Source organism: Eublepharis macularius, chromosome 1 (assembly GCF_028583425.1).
Source record: "Eublepharis macularius isolate TG4126 chromosome 1, MPM_Emac_v1.0, whole genome shotgun sequence".
Classification (NCBI taxonomy): domain Eukaryota; kingdom Metazoa; phylum Chordata; class Lepidosauria; order Squamata; family Eublepharidae; genus Eublepharis; species Eublepharis macularius.
The window spans coordinates 134,534,468-134,557,927 of NC_072790.1; the positions used below are offsets into that span (position 1 = coordinate 134,534,468).

The 23,460-nt window shown below is 42.9% G+C and overlaps 1 protein-coding gene across 1 annotated transcript in view; it reads left to right on the forward strand.

Moving 5' to 3' along the window:
* Window positions 1–23,460, forward strand: part of SYNJ2 (synaptojanin 2) — a 106,324-nt gene that overhangs the window by 63,286 nt on the left and 19,578 nt on the right. Inside the window, exons 15-23 of the mRNA XM_054990154.1 lie at window positions 6,298–6,490; window positions 7,135–7,293; window positions 8,754–8,910; window positions 10,828–10,945; window positions 11,293–11,511; window positions 12,827–12,905; window positions 14,644–14,812; window positions 15,338–15,490; window positions 18,059–18,184. Of these exons, the coding sequence (XP_054846129.1) occupies window positions 6,298–6,490; window positions 7,135–7,293; window positions 8,754–8,910; window positions 10,828–10,945; window positions 11,293–11,511; window positions 12,827–12,905; window positions 14,644–14,812; window positions 15,338–15,490; window positions 18,059–18,184 (1,373 nt within the window). The remainder of the gene's footprint in view (window positions 1–6,297; window positions 6,491–7,134; window positions 7,294–8,753; window positions 8,911–10,827; window positions 10,946–11,292; window positions 11,512–12,826; window positions 12,906–14,643; window positions 14,813–15,337; window positions 15,491–18,058; window positions 18,185–23,460) is intronic.

The following is a 23,460-nucleotide window of genomic DNA, read 5'->3' on the forward strand; positions in this document are numbered from 1 at the left end:
AAATCGTGGGAGACTCACGGAAGGCTGCCGGCTTCCTTGCACGATTTTTAACACCATCCGATTACAAAATGCTGTAAATCACTGTTTGTGGCGTTTTGTAAACAGATGGCGTCGTGCGAGAAAGCCGGCAGCCTTCCGTGAGTCTCAAGCAATTTATAGACAGTGTGAAAACGGCCATGGCCTGGGTGGAAGAGAGGTTTCTACCTCATCACTGTAAGAATTTCCCAAGCCAAAATGGCCCTACTGGATCAGGCCTGTTTTAGCATGGGAAAATGGCACTGCTGCGAGAGGAGCAGGAGCCCCTATTTTCCCCAGGCTGCTGTGCTGAGTCAAATCAGGCTCCTGCAGGCTTTAAAAAATGGCATTTCTCCCTCTGAGGTGGAGGACATCCGGGTGATTCCCACCATCCAATCAGGGAGGCAGGAACTAATTTTCTTCCTCATCCTGTCTGGCGTGTGGGACACCCTCTCTCTTCAGTTCTGTTCCTGCCTTCAGGGAGAGCAGTCTAGTAGCAGACTAGCTCTGCTACTTTCTTATTGGATCTCAATTTCACTTTTACTTTCCCATTCCTACTCCTTTGCTCTTCTCTTCCTCTAATCTTATATTTCTGTTGTCTTTCAAACGCTGTTGACTTAAACTTTCATAGTTCCTCCCTATCTTCTTGCTGTCCTCCCCTGTCTTTTACTGCTCTCCCTGGCTGACTGAGACAATCTCGGCAGCAATTTGGGGCAGCCGCCTACAAGATGGACGCCAGGGATTCTGAAGACAGCTTCCTAGATGACAGAGAGAAATACTCCCCAGTATTCGCAATGAATGCGATGGAAATTGATGAATCCGGTGCCGACATGCCTCTGCGGCTTGTGTGCTCTCCCAGCTACAAGTCAGCCTCAGAGCCATAGAAGAGCTTCAAATGGCCTGTCCCACTGGGCAGGAGACGGTAGCAACTAAGCACTCCTGCACTGCAGCTGGAGTTGGCGTGTTACCTCAGCCCAGGCTTTTGGTGGGAAAAGGTGCCAGGAATCTCCTCAGCTCCAGCGCCACAGTGAATGCACCCATGCCAACCTCCCAGCTGGAGATTCCACAGCAGACTTTTCCCCTTCGGATCTAGCTCTGCCTTTACAACAGGACTCTCCCCGTCAGATGGGTAACCAGCCCCCCTCCACATTCCCTAGTGGTGTTGCTCTGTCCCCCTCAAAGAATGTAGAGTCTGCCTGCGCTGTGGGATCCCCTGTGATCACCAGCTATGAGGACCTGCTGATGTTGAGAGTCCGGAAAACAGCTGTTTCTGCCACGGTTGCTTGTTGTCAATGGATCATGGTTCGGAGATGTGCCATCAGTACAGCAGTGACTGTCAGTGTGGAAGCCCCTGTGGTTACAAAAACGGGAGCTCAGATTGGATTCCAGTCCCTGGGCCACCTTCCCTACTGCTGTCTCCTCAACTCCATGTCCTTTTCCATCCCCTGTGCTGGGCTCGTCCATCACATCTGTCAGCTCCTCCTAGCTCCCCTCCTTGGGCCAGGGGCAAGAGGGGCTGAGCATGGGACCCTGGATGAGGGCCTCGTGGCTGACTCGAGCCTTTCAGGAGCCAGGGCTGAATGGATGGTCCCTGGGTCCCTCTTCCCCAGCCTCCTCACCCATGCACCCAATGGCTCCGGAGTGGCATCCACACCAAGCAATTTACCTGCACTAGAGTATCGAGGGCACTAGCAGCCTGCAAGGGGAGCTGAGGCCCATCCCCAGGCTTCTCAACCATCCCCATGGGTACCTAGGTCCCCCAGTCACACAGTCACCAGCTAGACCCTCGATGCCAAGGCTGCCCACCATGATGGGTAGGATCACCACATGCATGACTGCCTCAGTCCCAGGCAAATTTTCCTGTACTGCCCACTTGCATGAGGGCACTCCCGGCCATGAGGGTATGCACATGTTTCTGAGCCAGCCCTAAGCAGTCATTTAAGTGCTTCAGAGTAGACATCTCCATCCAGGTGGCATGCCCTGGAGCTGACACCAGCTCCTCCACCATGCTCCAAGGTGCCCCTGGCCATTGGAAGGCTGATACCACCCGGAGCTCCTTCTCACCCTTTGTCCAGTTAGGCTGCCAATGGCTGCCTCCTCCTCCAGAGCTCTTCACAGCCAGGCCGCCTCCACACAGAGAAATGTGGAGGTGAGGCCAAGCAGCATGGGAAAGCCCCATGAGAGAAGCACTCCACAAGCTCCAGGCTGGAATCATACAGAATGGATGCAACGTAGCTGGAACCTGCTCATGGTGGCCAGGTTGGAGCACAGAGGAAGGGGGTAGGTTATGGTTGCTGTGCAAGGCGGAATAAGGGGTGCTCTCCCATTCCTCATGTTCCACTAACACAGCTCCCTGCCCTGAAGCTCATGGACCGTCCGCCCCTGTCCGGTGCCTATTCCTGCTGCCATCAAGCCAGGGATTTGCCTGATCCACTTCCTGCCAGCACTGTATGTTTGGGTGATGCATTGTGCCAGAGGAGGCTCTGGACTAGGCAATTCTGGGAGCGCATCAGTACCTGACTGCACTGCTTTTGCCTGGACAGGGTTGCCATCCAGGACCTCTGTGAAGAGATCAGGCCAGTGCTCTAGGACCAAGCCATCTCCCCCAGGGCCATCCACATCCTGCAGAAGGTGCTGCTTTCCCTTGGTTCCTGGCCACCAGATCATTCCAAGATGTCGTGACCGAGGTCCTGGTGGTGCCATGGACATGGTGCCAGAGGCCACATGTTACCCTCCTGCATAAGCATCGCACAGTCCACTGGACAGGGCTGGCCTCCCCCATCTGGCCACTTCTCACTCTGATCTTCCAACTGCTGCAAGAGATCTCTTTATGCAGATGAGATCCTGGCAATAAGGGCTCTCAGTCTTGCTCCCCTATGAAGGTGATCACAGGGATATCAGTCTGGCAGTTGCTGTGGCCATTCCCAGCTCTCCTGCTTCTGCAGGCCGGCTTCCCCGTGCCAGGGCAGAAGGGCCACTTGTCACAACTGAAAAGACCCTCCAGAAATGGTGGACAGGAAGTCTGGGATGCTCATCCTGCTCGAGCAGCCCTCGGGCTACCTGAATCGGTCCTATTGGGACTCTTAATTGGCGAGTACTGACAAGGAGCTGATGCGTCTCACACCACTATACACGCACGCCGATCTCCCTGGACTGGTATTCCATGTAAAAGCACCAATCCAGGGAGGGCCCCAGCCCTTCTGCCACCTTTTCCTTCAATACTCCCTGGGCTAATGGTTTAAGTTGGATCCTGTCCACTCCCCCACTTTCACTGGTGAAGAGAAGAACCGCATGGGAGCCACCCCCTCTGAGGTTTCCCCCCTGCAGAGCCCGTGTGTGTCCAGCATGGTGACTGAGCAGTTCCCCCTCCTGTAGATCATTCTAACTCCCTAGTTTCTATGATTGTCTGCTTGGTGTCTCAAACCCCACTAGTGCTGCGGAGAGTTGATAGCCCTTTCCCCTACACACACACACACACACACAGGCAAGATCCCATGTCCAACCCCATTTCCCACTCAGGGAGCCGAGTGGGATGGGGGCATTGTGCACTGGTGACCTCCACAGGATAGCTGGACCCCCACTCTGAGAGCTGATGGGGCAGAGGCTCTTAATGCATCTTTGGGGCTGCAGCGTTCTCAGCAGCCTGTCGGGGACCATCTCTGGGAATATGCTGTGGGGCTGCCCCATGAGGAAATAAGGAATGGGGGAAGCTACTGTTAGCCAATGGCTGGCAAGCAAGCAGACAAGAAGAGAGTTCTTGTTCAACGAAGACTTTATTGAGCTGCCACGAGTGGAGTGGCTTTCTTACAAGTTTGCCCGGATTGGGAACTGTGGCTACTGACACAGTAGTCAGAACTGGAAGAGCCTTGCCTCTCAAAGGGGTCTGGTATCCAAGGTGTAGCTGAGGGCTGGCTGAGGATCTGCTCCTAGCACTGGGATGGAGAGGCAGTTGTAACAGGATACCGGGGGGGGGGGGGCCTGATGGCCATGATCTTGGGCAGCCCAGCCAGGCAGCAACCTACCTAGAGGGGGTGAAGAGACATGTGCTCGGAGATCCATGGCCCTGCTCCAGCCATGGCGAGGGCTGCTGCGCTGACAAGGGGTACACGTGTCTTGGGGGAAAGGCAGTGGCGGCTCTGCACTTGCAGGTGTTGCCGGTGGCTGAGTGATGGATGATTCTCCCATGAAGAATTGCTCCTTGTCCAAATCTCGACATTCCACCATCGCCATGAGTGCTTGGGCACTGATCCTGTGAGGAAGGAAGAAAAGGAGTGGTGCTGCCACCCTTGCAGGAGGGTTATGGGAGTGAGTTCAGAGTCACCTCAACCCATGGCTGTGCTCTCACCTCTGCCTGAGACTGGGTCCAAATGCAGGTGGGCCACGCAGGGCCCCAACATTGACTGTGGGGAACCCCCCCCCCATGGCAGCATTGGGTGTGGGACCCTGGACAACTGCCTCCCAGGCACATGGCGCACCCCCTGCAAAGCCCTGCCAACAGAGGCTGGTGTTTAGGGGGTGGTGCCAGTGAGGGGGAGGGAAGGACCAGAGTCAGCAGGCAAGCTAGGGCAGCCAGCTTCTCAATTACCTCTTACCTGTTGGTGCGCCCTCACCCCTCTCTAAGCCATGACTCGGGACTGGTTACCTGTAGTGGAACTTGAGTGGGGGTTGTTAGTTGGATGAACAGGACTTAGCTCTCCTCCTGCTTGTGAGTGTGAGGGACACCCCAAATTTTGTGAAGTTCCCCCTGTGCACTCTTACCTTGCCACCGTGTGCACTCTCCCCTGCCTTACCTCTAAGTTCCTGCAGTAGGGTGCTCTTGGGCAGAGCTTCTGGCTGTGTTCCTACTTACCGGGGGTCATAGCTGCTCTGGCCAGAAGTTATGTAGGATGGGCTGAGGGCTGATTGGGTGCTGGAACAGGGTTCAGCAGCCACAGGGGCATGAGTGAATTAGTCACTGTGGTAGTCGGCATCCTATGCTCTGCTGGGCTGCTTGGGTGGGGCCAGCCTCAGGGGAGATGATGACTTTCCCCTAACAATGGCCGCCTATGGGCTACGGCACCTTTTTTCGAGGCATTACTTTCCACCCCTTCTGGGGGCACCAGTTCTGGGGGCATGGCTTAGGGAGTGGGCTAACTTGCCCCTGCCCCTTGGGTCACCCCCCCCATCCTGCCGGATCAAGGAGTTACACCTCAGTTCCACTTGCACCCAGCTGCCATGGCTGAGTGCCGGTGGGGGACTTGGGAGGAGTGGTACCGGGCTGCTGCACTGTCATGCCAGTGTAAGTCTGAGATATGCTGTCGTAGCTCCTAGTCAGCTTCTGGAGCGCTTTTGCCTCCCCACCCCCAGGATTGCCTGTAAAAATCCTAATAAATCAAAACTTACATTGCTCATGTCCCTATTACTGTGAAATTCAAATTTGAAGAAAAATACTACACCAGGAAAAAAACACAGATAAAAAAATACAAAAGTTAAGAACAGGGAGTGAAAAAAATTAAAAAGCTGGCCATCTCTGGGCCAAGGTAGAAAGCCTCTCCCCATTGTCAGATAGCAGGTCTTTATATTATCTCTAGGCAGCTCTGTTGTTGGAATGAGAAGCTGGCAATCTAAAGACCAAGGTGGTAAGCAGCCTCTAGGATGTGTTGTAGAGGTGGCAATAAAGGATGTATAAGTTACTCATATTTCTTTCTACACATCCAGGATCTTGTTCAGTGAGGGAAATGGAGGTACATAGGTTTATCCTTTATGTGGCATTCTAGCTGGATGGAAAGAACATATGTTAGTAGCTGTCATATGCTTTAGCTTTACATGCAGACACCATCCATCCCTCACAATCAGTGATTTGGTGTGCAAACTATCAATCACGATTCCTTTTTTTCAAAGGACATCCTGGAGGTGTTTTGCCATCTTCTGGGCATGGAGCAGGGGTCCTTGGGGCAGTTGGGGGTGGAGGGGTAGTTGTAAATTTCCTTCATTGTGCAGGCGGTTGAACTAGATGACTCTAGAGGTCCCTTCCAACCCTATGATTCTATGATAATGGTGATTGGTGAATTGCTCCCTTATCATTGCATTTTCCTTGAATAATTCACTCCAATGAGAACTGCTCTTTTATTGCCATTGAAATGAATGGCCTGTTGAACTTCATTCCTTTATTTTACCAGAATTTTCTCAAGATCCAGAGCATTGTGCCAGTGGAGTTCTGAATAATGTTGTAAATGCGGCAGTGATTTCTCTTTCCTGTTAGGAGATTATTTTTGGCTTCTGGTGTTCTCTCTTTCTGTCTAGAGATGTTGCAGTGGACACAGTGAAGACAGGAATGGGAGGGAAGGCTGGGAATAAAGGAGCCGTCGCTATCCGTTTCCAGGTTTACAGCACCAGTTTATGCTTCGTATGCAGTCATTTGACAGCTGGGCAGTCTCAGGTGAAAGAGCGAAATGAGGATTATAAAGAGATCACACAGAAAGTGAGCTTTCCAATGGTAAGGTTATTGAAAGGTTTGTTTAATAGCTGTGGAAATTTTGATTCATAGATGTTTTCATGGTGAAAGCAGGTTTCAGGGTGTGCCAATCAACCGTAACATTTCTTTGGTTGAAAAGATTGCAGTTAGTTATGTGGGTCCAGCCTGATAAGGAGTTATGAAGAACTTGACAGCTTGCACACTGTTTTGTAATGGTGTAATAAAAATCAATACACACATTTTATTTTTGAAATTTTTCTGAGAACCAACATGACAACTTATACTCTTTGGTGGCAAGATCTGTTTCTGAGGTGTCCCTGGTCTTGCCTTTTTGAGGGAAGTATTGGTCCTGGATCCTGGGCTTCTAAAGAGGATCTTAGTGTGGTTAAATACCATATTGGCTTCATGACCTGGGACCCTCACATCTACAAGCTGCCTCCACCCATCTGAGCCTATATAGCAGCTCCGGTTGTCAGCCAGGGGTTTGTTGTTCATTTCATAACTTGAGAAAGTAAGGACTGCTTGTGCCTGAGCTCAAGTGTTTATGATTATGCTAGGTTATCTGACAAAGTTCTTATATTAGATGTAAAAATGGTTGTATATGTTTACAGTCTGTTAATAAATTTAAATTAAAAAAGAAACATAATTCTGTTTCTTTTAAACAGGGAAGAAGCATGTTTTCCCATGATTATGTGTTCTGGTGTGGTGACTTTAACTATCGCATTGATCTGACTTATGAAGAAGTATTTTATTTTCTCAAACGACAAGACTGGAAGACTCTCTTGGAATTTGATCAATTGCAGCAGCAGAAATCTAATGGAAAAGTAAGGGAGTGGTGCTGTTTGCTTTTACTTTAAAACTCTATAGCATGGGTGGACAACCACAGTTGGAGGACAACAGGGTTAAGGACCCCAAACAACAACCTGTAAACCAGAAGTATCAAAAATGCAAATTTATGTGCAAAGTAAACTCTTAAAGTGACAAGTGCTATAAATACATTGTATTTGTATTTATTTGTATTTATTGTGAGTATAAGAATGATCTGTTATAAGTGTACTTACCATGTATATAGGAATGTTCTAGTATTTATATGAATTTTAGTACATCTATTTATAGCACTTGTCAGTTTAAGAGTTTACTTTGCACATAAATTTGCATTTTTGATACTTTTGGTTTACAGGTTGTGGTTTGGGATCCTTAACCCTATTGTCCTCCAGTTGTGGTTGTCCACCCATGCTATAGAGTTTACTCTCTGGAGGAGTCTCTTTAGTTGGTATATTTACTTTAAAACTGGCATATGTGTCCATAAAAACTTGAGTCATTTAAACCGAAGGAATGTTTTCTCAGAATCTGTAATCTAGATGCTCATGTGCATATGTGTTTGTGTAGTGTTTACATTTATATTTTCCCTTTCTCTTGAAGAAGGACTAAGGATAGATTGCATCAATATGAATGAAAAGTAAATAAAATAATAAAGAAACTAAAATGTTGTGCTCTTAATAGTCCCTTGATGAACAGCAAAAGCCACATTTTAAATAAGGGTTTTTTAAAACATATTATTTATTTATTTTTCTACCACTTCTACCTTACCCTTCTGCTGCATAGTACTGTGAAGATGACTAACACGGCTAAAAACATAAAGCTTAACCATAATCTAAAAACAGCAAAAAGTAGTAAAAGCAGCACAAATGGCAAAGTTATAATAAAAAGGCCCTGATCAGTAAAGAACAGTAATAAAAGCAGCAATGAAATATCCAAGCAAGTAGAAAATAAACACCAAACAATCTAAAAATAAAAAGATTACAACCAACTGTAAAAGCCAATAAACACATATTCAGCTGTCAAACTCAATAAAAGTAGCTGTGTTCCACCAACTCATTGTAGTTTGTTTGATCAAGTAGCTTACAGAAGTTTAGCCTTCAACAAAAGCACTTGACTGAATGAACACAACCTCTAGCTTATGCTGTGTGGCCTTACTGGATCAGGACTAGTGCCTGTGTTTGCAGTCACTGCAAAGATGTTTAATAAGTGTGTGTGCGCCATCAATTTACAATTGACTTATGATGATCCCAGCCAGGGGGCTTTCCAGGCAAGTGAAAAGCAGAGGTGGTTTGCCAGTGCTGTCCTCTGCAGAGTCTTCCTTGGTGGTCTCCCATCCAAGTACTGATCCTGCATAGCTTCCAAGATCTGACACGATCTGACAAGATTGGGTTTATAATAAGTGCAGGGGCAGTATATCAATGTTACTATGAAAAACCATCCTTATGTTTTACTTCTTTCCTAGATTTTTAAGGATTTTCATGAAGGAACTATTAATTTTGGTCCAACATATAAATATGATGTTGGTTCTGAGGCATATGATACAAGTGATAAATGTAGAACTCCAGCCTGGACTGACAGAGTACTCTGGTGGAGGAAGAAACTTCCTATTGATAAAACAGGTTGGTAAGAGCTTTATTTTTTTACATTAGAAAAAACTACGGATCATAAAACTTCCAGAGGAAGAAGTATGTTTAAAGGTTCAGTTTTGGATGTTAGTAATAGTCTCCACTCCAGCTCTTGGGACCAGGGGTCGTGGATGGAACTAACTGTTATGCTTGACCTGAGGCTGTTAGCAGAAATGAAGCCCCCTAGATTGAGTTTTTTGTTCTTCCCCCTGTAACATTTATGTCATGTTTACTCTTGGTATAAGTGATTGCATTGTGCCTTTCCCTGCCCTAATTTGTATTGTTGGCTGTTGAAGACTGGAGTGGAGAATCATGGGGAATAACTCAGGCAAGTCTGTCTAAATGTTGCAGAGGAAGGGAGAACTGTTTTGCTTGCTTGCTTGTTTCAGTTATGCCCTGCCTTTCTCCCCCATGGGTCCAAAGCAGCTTACATTGTTCTCGCCTCCATTTTAGCCTCAAAATAATCCTTTGAAGTAGGTTAGGCCAAGAGTGTGCGACTGGCCCAAGGACACCCAACAAGCTTCCCTGGCAGAGCAGAGAATAGAACCTGGATCACCCAGATCCTAGTCTGACACTCTAACCACCACTACAGCACACTTTTTCAGTAACAGCCTTGTGTTGAGCATCATGTCTAGCTCCGTCCTGAGTGTCCTTGCAATTAATAGTACAGGAAAGCCAGTGTGAGGATCAGACAACACATTAAGATCTCCATGTGGGCCTATTGCATATTGAAAGGGCTGATAATGTGGGGGGAAATATTAACTCCTCCTGCCCCAGCTCAGTGGCCCCAGTCCAAACTGAGCCACCTGCTTTTTACTATTAATATATATGGAGAACTTGATCACAGGTCTCCTAACATAACATGCAGTCGGCTGTGCAGTAACTAAGATTACAAGCCTTGGGTGTGAGAAATTGTGGTTCAGCTCACCCAATGAAGATCACTGTGTAGCCTTGTGATGGTCACTAACTCTCAGCTACTCTAGCCTATTTCATAGAGTCATTATGAAGTTAAAATGCTTCTCTGAGCTTCTTAGAGGAAGGGTAGGATGCAGATACTCAGTTCTTATGGTGTGTATACACAAACTCCTCTGTGCCTGCCAAGGTTGATTCAAGCAGAGAGCTGCCCCATTAAATTCAGCGTTGAGAATAGCACCATGTATACATCCTTGTTCATGTAGAGTTAGCCTGACATTTAAACAAGTAGAGAAGTCTCTGTTTGCGCAAAGATTTGTGTGCAAATTGGAGTCTCAAGGGGCTTTGCATCACAGGGAGAGTCTAGAGATTCTACTAGTACTAGAATTAGTCATCATTCTGGATCTAAGTGGCCCCAGTGTACTTTTTCTTATACTTTCACTAGATTTACTCATCTATTTAAATTGATGCCAGTTTACATCCTGCTCTCACTAACGTTGAAGAAATAATCCACAAGAAGCCCGTTCCTACATCTATTTACTCAAATAACAGAATGGGAAAGCCAGTTCCCTTTATAGAACATTGAACCAAAACTTGACATATTCACATTTGAGTCATTAACTACAGTCATAAAGGAATTCTTACTTTCTCATCATTGTCTTGCATTTTATTTCCTGATGACATCATGAAGAAGTGAGCTGTGGCTCACGAAAGCTACCCTACCCTACCACAAATTTTGTTAGTATTATAGGTGCTACTGGACTCTTGCTCTTTTTTACTGCTACAGACAGACTAACTAGGCTACCCATCTTGATCTATGATGTCATGTATTATAGTAGCTTAGTAGTTTAGTATGTTGCGTTCTTTCTGACTTTCCAGCGTCACATAAAATATATAAGTCATCATGCAGGCAAAATGAGTGAGGATACTAAATTTTCTTGACAGTTTGCATTAACTATCATAGATTCTAAATCTGAACTTTATTCTTTTTTTACAAAGCTGGAGAGCTCAATCTGCTGGATACTGATTTTAATGCAGAAACCAAAATCAGACCTGTGTGGTCCCCTGGTGCCTTAATGTATTATGGAAGAGCTGAGCTCCAGGCAAGCGATCACAGGTAACACCATCTAAAGTGGAAGATGCTTCTGCTGAAGCAGTGGTGATGTTTTCATCTTTGCTATCTTCACCCCTTTTTTGCAGTATTGCAAAACAATGAGTATATCACCATAGCTTGATGGTAGGCACTGCTTTGTCTGTGGAAGGTTCCAATACATAGTTTGGGTAACTAAGCAGTAAATATTACATGTTATGTGGTTCTGAGTGATTTTAAAATAGCTCATACTGAGCATCTAATTTTAATATATCAACATGTACTCCCTTTCCCTCATTCTAGATCGTCTCCACTATCACCACTACTTTATGTCTTACCCCTCTTTACTACTTCTCTCTCTGGATAAAATGTAGGCCTGTTTTAGCTATTGTGGAAGTGGAAGTCCAAGAGGTTGATGCAGCTGCCCGAGACCATGTTTTTCAGGAAGTATCTTCCTTCCAAGGACCTCTGGATGCCACAGTTGTGGTGACTTTGCTGACACCATCCCCTGAAGAGAGAGATGAATTTCCTGAGGACTTGCGCACTGAACTTATGCAGATATTTGAGAGTTATGGCATCATTGTACTTGTTAGGTAAAAGATTGTTCATATTTAAAAAACAATAAAACTTAATGCTCCAAGATTCAATGCAAATTGAATTTAGATACCATTATTTATTATAAAGTATTTATGTGTAACAGTAACCCATAATATTTATTAGAAAGTATTTCAGTGTCAGGATACTACATGGTTTTAAGTGCTTTGGAAATTTTTGTCATATTTCTTGTGTACATATGACTGATGAAGTACCCCACGAGAGACAGAGATCTCCTATTGAGGGCTTTTGATAAACTTGACAGATCGTTGTGAAGTAGCTGTACTACTTTGTTCTCTGTGCATTGCTGTAAGTATGCTCTTACTGGGTAGTTTCCATCATGGTAAATTGCTTATGTTTTGTTTCACAATTGTTTCAGCTCTGTATAAGATTCTGCTTGTTTTCAAGTTTCTGCAACCCATCCTCTGTTGTTTTGTTTATTGAATGTCCCAGCCACTGATTGTATTGACTTATATTGTGTAATGCACCTTGAGTCTGAGGTAGAAATAAATAAAGTAAATTTTCACAGTGCCCAGTTCAGCACCAAGCAAACCTTACATTTGGTTTAAGATACAGATTCAACAACCACATTATCATTCTAGTTTCCTGTTGACTAAGATCACTGGGGGACTGTTGATGAGAGGGAGAAGGAAATATGTTTTCATATATCATCACCTTTGAAAATTTCAAATGCTGCAAGAATATTGCTGTATTTTAAAGAGGTTACATAACTAGCTTCTGCTTACATAAAACAACCCATCAGTGGAAGGTGGGAACTGAGGTTAGCTTTGAACATGACGCAGGAAATGGCAAAGAGCAAGAGTGGGATTGCTCTTTTTGTGTTTTCTATGATTATTAAAGTAGTAACTTGAGCAACTGGTCAGTAATGATACTTGCATTCTCATACGGGGTGTGTGCATAGGGTCATGGAAGAACTGTGGATGTTCTCAATTTTGTCATTAACACAAGAGCATAAAAAGAAAACGTCTGTTCTTTCATGCTTCTTCTTATTTCTGTGTAATGGCCAAATGTGCCCTTATTAAAGAAATTATGCTGTGGTTGAAATTTATTTCAGTGTGTCATGCTTTAGGATATTATAGAGGTCTTTCATTTATAGGGTCACCATGGGTCAGAGATGACTTGATGGCATGTAACACGCACATACTTATTGAGACCAGAACAGATAGCAGAATTACTGATTTTGAATTGTCATGATGAGAAACTTGCTACCATCAGTCTAAAAACATTGAGCAAAGATGCAGATAATAATAGGCAGTTGATTTACAATCTCTTCTTTGCCTCTGTTCTTATTAGGATCATTGGAGGTCAAATGCTGGTAACTTTTTCAGAAAGCAGGTCTGCTCTTCATGTTCTTGATGTAGATGGTGTCAAGGTAAAAAAAAATCATTCTGCTTGTTTAGTCACCTGAGTCATGGATAAAGCTTAACATATTCACTAGATTTTCAGATAAAGTTATCCACCATTCTCATTGATTTCACTGAATGCCAGATCTTTTGACAGTCATCATTCCAAATATGGAGATGTCATGCGCTTATAACTTGCAGGTTTTGTTCAATATTTTTGGCCTAAGCTTTACTTTACACGTTGTAAAATGTGAGGTCTGGGTTTCCCTGAGCTGATTCTGACAAGTCAGATTTCAGGAATGGGGGGTTGCCTCAATGGCAGGTAGCACCCCCTTGGGGAGCTGTTTCAGATTGGGAAAATGGCACAGGAGGAGGGGAGGCTGAGGCCCCTTCTTCCCCATGCTGCAGTCTGATCCAGATCTGAGCTCTGTGTGAAAAAGTTCCCATACTCCTGATGTCTGACTGTCTGAGTCAAAGTCAGATCAGGGGAACCAGGACCCTACAATTACAAATCATAATATGTAGTTTGGTCCTTGGCATCTGCTCTGCAAGGTTGGTCTGAAAATGACAAGCTGATAAACATGATAGCTCAAGCACTGAGAGCTGCTGTGGCACATTTATTGAGACTTGGGCTTTCACTTCACAGATCTTCGCTCCTCATTAAAAAAAAGAATGAATCTTTAACGTGGCACAATGCAAACAGAGCAAGTTTTATAGAAGCCCCCAGTACAGACCCTATGCTTGAAAAGCCATAGCTAGTGATCTAGGGAGCCTCCAGAAAATAATTAATACAGCATAGGGAGCCATAGCAAGGTGGAGGAATTAGTTGAAATTCACACATGTACACTTGTTTGAGCTTTTGTTCTGTTTGTGGAGTCTGCTCCACTCACTGAAGAGCAAAGGGAATGAATTCAGCTGATTCTAGCTGCAGCCCTTCTGTGTATTGTTCTAGAGAATGCTCCTCAACCCTCAGCAGCAGCTTTTCAGGGAATGGAGGGGGCTGTTAGTAGGATGGTTAGAAAATTCAACTAGATTAATTTTTGCTGTTGAATCAGTCCCTCCCCTCAGACCGTTCATGGAATTCATCCCCATTAAAATTTCCCTGAAAACAATTTTCTAAGGGCTCCTTAAAATGCACCATTAACATTTAAAGACAACAATTAGCACTTACAGAAGGTTTTTAAAGTGGCAAAATCTCTTCTTAGAGCACATTTAGTCTTCAATAAGCTTTTTCTGGTGCTTAGGACATTTTCTCTAAGTGCTAATGAGATTCTTAGATTGCAGTGTCCAACTCTTAACTCACTTAGCACTTAGAAATAATATTGTACTTTAGGAAGTTATTCTGCCATTTAGAGGTGATTTTGCTTGGGGAAAGGGCAGCTGGGCAGGGATAGCCTCTTCACACACAGGACTGTTATTCCAATCCAATTTGGAACCCCCCCCCCCGGTTGCTTTTAAATGAAAATTAAAATGACAGATTAAATGAAAATTAAAATGGCTCATCTACATTATGTGCAGTTTGGCCTTTAGATGCAATTATGATGCATATTTCATAGCACAGGTTTCAAAGCATGATAAATACCTTTTAATTGCAATGCCAGGCAACCAAGAGTTTTAGCTACTCTCATTAGGGTACTTAATTGACAGTTTTTATCTTCCATTTGCTGAACAAGTTGTCATCTTGCATTTTATTGATGCCTGAGCTTCATTTATGCAGAGTGATGTGATTAGCCAAAGGAAATAATATTTTCTTTTTTCATGATATAGATTAAAGGCAAGACAGTGAATATTTGGCCTAAAACCAAAGACTGGCTGAAGGGTCTTCAGGAAGAAATTGCCAGAAAGAGAGACAGCATTGCTCCTATGTCACCCACAGCAAACTCCTGCCTATTAGAGGAAAATTTTGATTTTTCGAGTTTAGATTATGAATCAGAAGGTATGTGACACAAACTGTAGATTAAGCTATGAGCTTTCACTTTCTGGTCAGGTAACCTCTCTGTATTGTTCCCTTTTTGTTTTCAAAATATTAATAAGACTTTATTAAACTCAGATTATTTCATATAGATTTGAAACAAGGCCTTTAACCTGCACTGTACTTCTTATACTGGGACTTGCTCTTGTAGACAGAACATTTTAGGTACATGAATTAGGTTTCTCTAGCTGCAGTTCTTCATGTTGGATCAAAGTTCTCTGGAATTTTAGAAGGAGCTTGTTGGGTAACATGCTGGGGAATTCAGAAGGGAATCCTTGGAAGTGCAATGTGGAAGGATATGTGGAAGTTCTATGCTTCACTGTTTTGTACCCAAGCAATTGCTAATTCTTTAATCTCTGAAATAATGCCATAGGTGAACATTTCCTTTTTTTTTTTTTTAGAAGATATGTTTGTAAAGAATAAGGGAAAGGACAGAGAATGTATTCTTCAGTTCCTATTCACCCACTGCTATTATATCTCCTGATTTAGGTGATATTCTAGACGATGAAGATGACTATTTAGATGACATTGCATTAGCAGAGGAAGATTTGCTGGATGGGGCTGAATGTTTGATGATGGCATCCACAGTTCATGCAAATAAATCTCCTCACCTTGCTGGAAGAAAGCTGCAGCCATACAAAGGTAACCTTAGTAGCTACTTAAAAGGATGGTAGGCAAATGGTAGCTACAGCTGTAACAATGGCCCATTAAAAGCATAGACTTTTGAGACATACCGTCCTATACAAAGCAGCTATATATAGAAAGTAATAAACCCAAATGTTGTATGCGTTCAAGTGTGTGCACTTCTGCATTCTATAAATTTAGCTCATTGATGTTACTATTGTCTAGTTTTATATAAATAATTGAAACATGCTTTTTGTCATTGTTGCCTGCATGTAACACACAATTAGACATGGGCACGAATAGCAAAACAAACAAACATGATGTTCAAAACATGATGTTCATTGTTCGTTGCCATCCACGAACAACAAACACTGATTAACATGATCCTGTCACGAACATGTTCATTGTTCGTTGTTCGTGGGAGCCAGCAGGCTCTCCTCCAGCCATCAAGATCCCTAACACACCACTCCCAGAAACTACCTGAGCAGACAGCAGGAAATGAACCAATAATAAATAATAGCTTGGCCCCAGACCTGGCAGCAGCAGTCCTGGAACCTGAAAGGGTAGATCCCTACCACACCACTCCCAGAAACCTTACCTGAGCAGGCAGCAGGAAAGGTACCAGTAATATAGCTTGGCTCAGAGCCTGGCAGCAGCCCTGGAACTTGAAGAGGTAGGTCCCTATTCCACCACACACAAAGAAAATTCAAGCTCCAATGCACTCTCCCTGTCTCTCTCTCAAAATGCCAACAGCAACTGTCTCTCCCTCACTGTCTGCAAAACCAGAGCTGGGAGCCCCCCTCCCCCCTGTTCTTTGCTTCCTTGTAACAAATTTGGAGCTCCACACTTGAAAGGAAGACCTGCCTATCAAGCTAAATTGGGCTTAGATTGGGGGTTTCCAGGGCAACAGCAGGAGTTCAGACAGAGTTCAGTCAGTCCCTGCCTCCGGTTGCCAAGGGAATTGATTGTAGGTGGCAGATTGTCTGGCTTGACGATCAGCAACAAACGAGGCTTGCAACGACCACCTGTTCGTTTAGAATGGGGCCTCAAAAACAGCTTGTTCACTAACAGCTGATTGGGCTGTTTGTGGCTTTTTTTAGTTCGTATTGTTGTTCGTTCCCATCTCTAGTCACAATCTGACTTTTAACAAGCTTATTTTATTTATTTATTTTATTGTATTGTATTTATATTCCGCCCTACCCGCAAGCAGGCTCAGGGCTTTGAAGTGTTTTTTTTTTTAAACTACTTGATTGGGTGTTCAATCAGAAAATAAAAATGGGTAGAGAACCACTGTATCTGCATTCAGATTAGAAACTCTGGTTTCTAAATAAAGGTTTGATTAAACCCTCTCTAGTTTGGATGTCTCAAATGTAGAGGGTCCAACAAACCAGATTTTGTCAGTTGATAGCAAACTGTAATTTCCAGTTAGTGTTTGTAGCTGGTTTGTTAATCAAATATAGTACTAATTGTGGTTTGTTATGAGTAATGAATGCACAAACCACAATTTGTTTGGTGATGCTGCTTGTTGCAGTCTCCTGGCCATGGAGATGGTAGGGTAGGGAAGATTTCCTCCCTCCTGGGCAGTGGAAGGAGGCAAGAAAAATATAGCAAGGGTTTATTCACAAACAAGTATTTATTACTTATATCTGGTAAACTAATCAAAGTTTGTTGTACAAACCACAGTTTAAACAAACCATGGCTTATCTTAATATCTGAATGCAGCCTTTGTCTTTGGAAGCTTATTGTTCGTTTTAAATTGGCCAGTGGATATGCTAAAAATGGATTTGTTCATGAGGTTCATTTTGGTTGCCAGCATCTGTAAAAAACTAACCCAAGCTGAAATCAATGTGTGGGCGTCAGATTTCACTTGATTGGCTTTCCACAGGCTGGAGTCTGTCTCTAAACATAAATAATTGTCCCAGCTTGTACTTTGTACTGCATAGGATATACAGAGGCCTTATGCATCATTTGAGGTATTGGATATGGATACAATGTGCACTTAATCCTTTTCAGAAAGCTCTGTGGTACTGTATATTCCAAGTAAACCCTGTAATTCAAACTCAACACCATAGAATGCAGTAAGCCAGTGATTTTTCAAAGTGTCTGTTCAGTGCTTAGATAAATTTCCCTCTTCTTTGTAGCCTGAACTTTCCCTGTGATGGCTCATTTCCCCCCATTAGGAATGACAGAGAGCAATGACTGGGCTTGAAAGAGTGATGTTTGACAGAAGAAGATAGCTTGAATGTATGTCACTAATTAGGAGATAGAGTTGTCAACCTCCAGATGGTGCCTGGAGATCTCCTGGAATTACAACTGATCGCTACTCTATAGAGATCAGTTCCTTGGGAGAAAATGGCTGCTTTGGAGGATGGATTCTGGCATTATACCCTGTTGAGGTCCCTCCTCTCCCCAAGCCCTGACCCCACCAGGTTCCATGCCCAAATATCCCAGAATTTCCCAACCCAGTATTGGCAACACTATTGGGGAAGAGTCTTCTTTTGCTTGTAAACATCTAACCTCAGTGTTGAAGTTTTTGTCCTGTCTCGCTTTGTCTTCTATTTTTAATTATTTTTACATATTTCCTAGATGACACTGACTTAGCTGAGCTAAAACAAGAGCTAGAAGGAAGTGGAGAGTTTCGCCATCGTTCCCCAAGCAGGTCCTTTTCTGTCCCTGGTAGGCCTCAGCCACCGCAGCGACCACCTCTTCCAGGTGAGAGTCCATTTTTTCCTACAAACCTGTGGGAAAACTTTAAATTGTGGCTCTGAATATATTTTCAAAGAAAGAGGCAAGACTATGTGAGCTCAGCGTAAACTGATTAAAATTTTGTGCCAAGCGAAGCTGGATTCCCCTCCTTTACAAATTATGAGCACTGAGCAATTCTCTTATTTTGTATGATTCATTCTGTATATACTAGTCATGGAGCAGGAGTTCTGCAGAGAACAAGGAATCTCAGCCCACAACCACTCAGCCACCTTTCACATTCCTGGAATTTTAGCTGGCACTACCCACTGAAGCCAGTCTTTGCAGTCATGAGGCCTAGATGCTTAAATGAGAATGACTGTTGTGCCTAGTGCTACATTCCATACTTCTGTGGAATCACAAAATACATATGGCCTTGGAAGTAAGTTCTGCTGAATCAATGAGATTTACATCCCAGTGTATTCACATAGGATTAAACCATTAGTCAAGTAAATCATCCTTGGTCTCTGCAGTTTTGGTCAGATGTAAGCTGCAATCTTATGCATGTTTCCTTGTGAACAAGTCTGGTTGAATTGTGTAGAGTTAACTTCTAAGTAAACATGCGCAGGATCAGATTGTTAGTCATCTCTTTGTTTTTGTCCTCACTCAAGTAATTTACTAACAGATTCTTACTTAATCCATGCTTTTATAACAGTGGCCTCCCTTCAGGGGAAATGTAATGAATTAATGAATATGTACCCAATTAGAGTTTTGAACTGCTCAGCTCACAAAGTTTATCTCCCAAACTGAGCAGCATCAAAGAACTGGAAAAGGTCTGATGACAAAGTTTTTTTAAAAAGAACCTGTTTCTCAATAGGAAGTATTTTAGTGGGTTTCAAGCTTAACTCCTTCCACCAACTGCCCGCAAAAACTTCCCTTGGGCCTTTTCCTCACGGGCGATTTTCGCTGGTTCTAGTTTCTTCCAAATTTCACCCACTTAACTCCCCCTTCAGATTTAAATGTGGCATTTTCAGGGGTTCACTTTGCATTTTCTGTGTGCCCTTATTTCCCAATATTTTTCTCAATGCGATTTTGACTTGGCTTTTTCAATCATGCAGAATTTTCCCTTTGTTTTTTTCCACTCTGTCCTCTGTTCTTCCCTCCCGCACTGCATGCCATTTCTTGCTGATTGGTCTCCATCCTCCTCAGCTCGTCCTTCCCCCTTTCCCCCTCCTCCTTCCCCTCATCCCCCTCCTTTCCCAAGAAGTGCCTTTTTTTGGGAAGAAAACTTAATTATGTTATAATAGTGTAATGTGTTTATATTATTGCACTGTGTTGGTTTGCCCTACTGGTGCCAGCCTCTGCCCTCCCAGAGAGGGTAAGGCTCTCTGTTTTGGACCATGGCAGTGTGGGGGAGGGGTCATAATTAGAGATGGGCACAAAATGAACTATGGAAAAAAATTCCGTACGGAATGGCTGGTTCATAGTCAAAGAGCCACACGTTCCATGGGACCGCGTTTTTCCGAACCAAACGAACTTTTCTTACTTTTCCGTTGCCGGTTCGGACACTTTTGACACCAAATACTCCGTCACCCAGGCAACAGTGGCAGTCTTTAGCTTGCCCTCAATCTGAAGCCTCCAGGCTTGATTGGCAGCTGTCCCTGCCAACTAGAGAGCTCCCACTGTGGCCTATCCAGCCAGGAAAGGGGGAGGGGTAGAATCTCCAGGCAACTGAGGAGATGGGCCTTCAGCAGCCATGGTAACACCAATCTCTTCCTTCCAAAACCATGTTAGGCTGGTTTTTCTGCCAACCAGAGTGCTCCTGTGTTGTTCAATCTCTTGGCGTTTTCCATAAATACGGGAAGCTGTGTGATTCCTGGTTTCAGTTTCTCTAGAGTGGGGGAGGAGATCTTGGTGGCTGGCTGTGGTGTTGGAATTGGGATTGGAACTTGAATCTTTGGCCTGCACTTCTGGCTGCTGGAAAAGGGGCTGAAAAGCCTCTTTTCTTTTCTCTTGATTTCTTGTTTTTCTTACTGACTGGGGGCTGGGGAGGTGTTTGGGAAAAGGGTACTTTTTTCCTTTCTCCCCCCCCCCATCCTAGTCTTCCCCCCCAAACCCTGAACCAGTTCGGAAATTGGGTGAGCTCGTTAAGTTTGTGTTCCATAGAAATTAACGAACCACGAACCGAGCGATTCAGGTTTTTTCCATTCCGTGCCCATCTCTGGTCATAAGCCATAAACAAAAACGTCTACTCAGGAGCATGCCTGTTGTGTATCAGGAAAATATTTTCTAACCGAGCATAGTGACATTAATTTAAATTAAATTAATTTAATTTATTAGATTTATTGCTTGCCCTCTCCACAAGTGGGCTCAGAGCGGGTTACAACATTATATAATACAATATATTACAATAACAATACACAATAAAACAACAATACACAATAAAAGATAAAATAGACAATTTCATAATTCCAATACAAAAGTTAAAACCAAAATAAAAAGAGAGCGCCACGCCCAATCTGGGGCCGGCTACATACAGATTTCGTCCCCTTCGTCAGGGGCGTGGTTCACAACTGCAACAAAATAACATTCTTATATTAATATACACAGTTAATATCACATAAGGTTTTTTATATAACACCAAACCAAACTGACCTGTTGTATTCACACAAAACAAAATATTTTAGTAAGCATTTATCAAGGACGCGTGTATTCCCAACATCCAGACTGTGGCAGCTGTATCTTCTCCTGTGCGTCGTCAATTGCTCCATTCAAAGCTTAAATCACGTCCTCATTATCCACTGAAAAAACTTTAAAGGAACATAACTGATTATAAAAAACAATTCAATGAAAGTTCCGTGTTGAGGCCATGAGGTCTGACCGTCTGTAAGTAGACAATCCAGAAAGCTTCCCTTTTCAATAACCTGTTTTGATTCACATGTCCCTTCATTAAGACCTCCAGTACTGATACTCTAAAGGAAGTATCATCATGTTGATACTCAATAAAGTGTTGGACCAGGGGCGCCTCCATTATTCTATGTCTGATCCTAGACATATGTTCAAAGATCCTAGTTTTTAAAGGTCTTATAGTACAACCAACGTAAAACATAGCACAAGGACATTCAATCAAATATACCACGCCTGATGTATAACATGATGCAAAGTGATTTAAGCTTTGAATGGAGCAATTGACGACGCGCTTAAATCTTAAATCACTTTGCATCATGAAAACGTTGTGATGCGACATTCCCCTATGACTCATGAGTGCTTGCACAGGGGACTACATTTACCTTTAATGAAATAGTACATGGAAGAAAAATAAGATCCTTTAACATTTCTCAAGCCTAACTGAATATAAGAGATTTAAAAGAATCACATCTTAGCTAACTATATTAAGATGCTAAGAAATGCTTTAAAAGTCCATATTTGCACAAAAATACAAACTCTCACCTCTTTCTGACAATTCTTTTCCCCAAATCTTGGTTGTATATCTATTTATCTATTAGTGACAATCTATTTATAATTAATGATATCTATTTATAATTAGTGACAATAATTTTGAATTTAATCTGTATGATCTCAACAGGTGACTATATTATAAAGAATATAATTTGTTCTAAATCTAGCTGAATCTTCATATTTTTTCATAATGTGATGTTTTTGCTGAAGCTAGCTATAACGTCATAAATACTTGCACTGATTACTTTTTTATAAAGCCTTGAAGTTCCTGAAAACTAGATTAACAGATTATATCTAGTCCTTTCTAGTAATTAAAATAAAATATATCTTATCTTTTCTACTAGTTTTAATTGGTTGTCTAGATAAGAGAAATATTTTATTTTTCCACAACCTGCTGATGAACTGCTTAAAAGTCATAAAAAGTTTACATATGATCAAATATAGTGTCTGTGACAGCAAGAAACTCCAGCAGGTGTCTCCATAAATCAGCTATGACTTGAGGCAACTGTTTTGTAATAGTTACTGCCCATTTTGTTAAAATGTAATGAATTATTCCCGAGCCTATGGATAGAAAGAACTTTTGGACAACTGTATTTGTTTAACTCATAAGTGTACTATATTTAAACCAATTAAACGTTACTGAAGCTAAAGCAGACACGCTTTTCCCCCATTTTATTCTCACGTATTTTGATTTTTAAAAGATGATTTTACATTACTGTTTAGGGTTGCTCAACTAATCAGAAAAAATGGTTCAGCTGTTTTTTCACTTGAACTATTTACCACTTTTGCGTATGCCAAAGACAGCATATTATCTAAGCAAAAAGAGTAATGCGGTAATTATCCAACAAAGCAAAAAGAATCCCACGTATGCTTACTAATAAAGCCTTACAGCAAAACATGTCAGTTAATTTCTTTAATAAACACTACTTCATATATCCTCATTAACATGCACAGTGGTACCTTATAGTAAGCATTAAAAAAAATTATATGACTCCCTTCTCACATTTGGAGTACCAATTCATACATGTGCTGTATTCCAAAGAACCCCATATCTTGAGTATACGAAAGTGCTACTGCTAAAGTGCTATTCGATAAATATATCAAAGTTATCTAATATTACACATTCATATTAAAATGCAAGTGCATAATTTAGCAGCATCAAGACAAACATATCACAGTATACAAAAACACTGTATGCAAGGGTTATAAGCACTGTGTATCCAAATAGTGAGGAAGAGTACGGAAAGCTGTCTCAGACAGAGGCAAAATTTAAGTGTCTGTGTGAAGTTCTATATGAAGAATACTCTTCCTGGTCCTCTGACGGGTTGTCTAGATCATTATTGATCCTGTTTGAAATGGGAAGATTATTCTTCATATAGGACTTCACACAGCCACTTGAAGAAATTAACTGATACGTTTTGCTATAAGGCTTTATACGTGGGATTCTTTTTGCTTTGATAAAAGCCAGCATATTAGCTGGCAAAATCTTTTGACTAAACCTGGATTTTGAGGGGGAGCAAAATTCAACTGTACTTAATCAACATCATGTAGTGTAAAGATCTGAACCGTGTAAGCTGTGACACACATTAAGAAGTCAAGTTGCTTACCTCAGCAGGGTACATTGGGTGTGCTTCCCCCACAGCCACCTATGCACAAGTTCTGTTAAGCTGAGGGATGAAGGGTCAGCAGAGGCAAAGCCAAATGATTTGACATCAGGAGCAGATGTGGGGGCTGGTTTTATATAGCTCCTTCATCCACATTAAGTACAGGCTCATCCCACCGTCTCTGCCAGCACCAACCACAGCTTTTACTATTAGTCTGCTCCTGTGTGTGTTCACCTGGCTCTG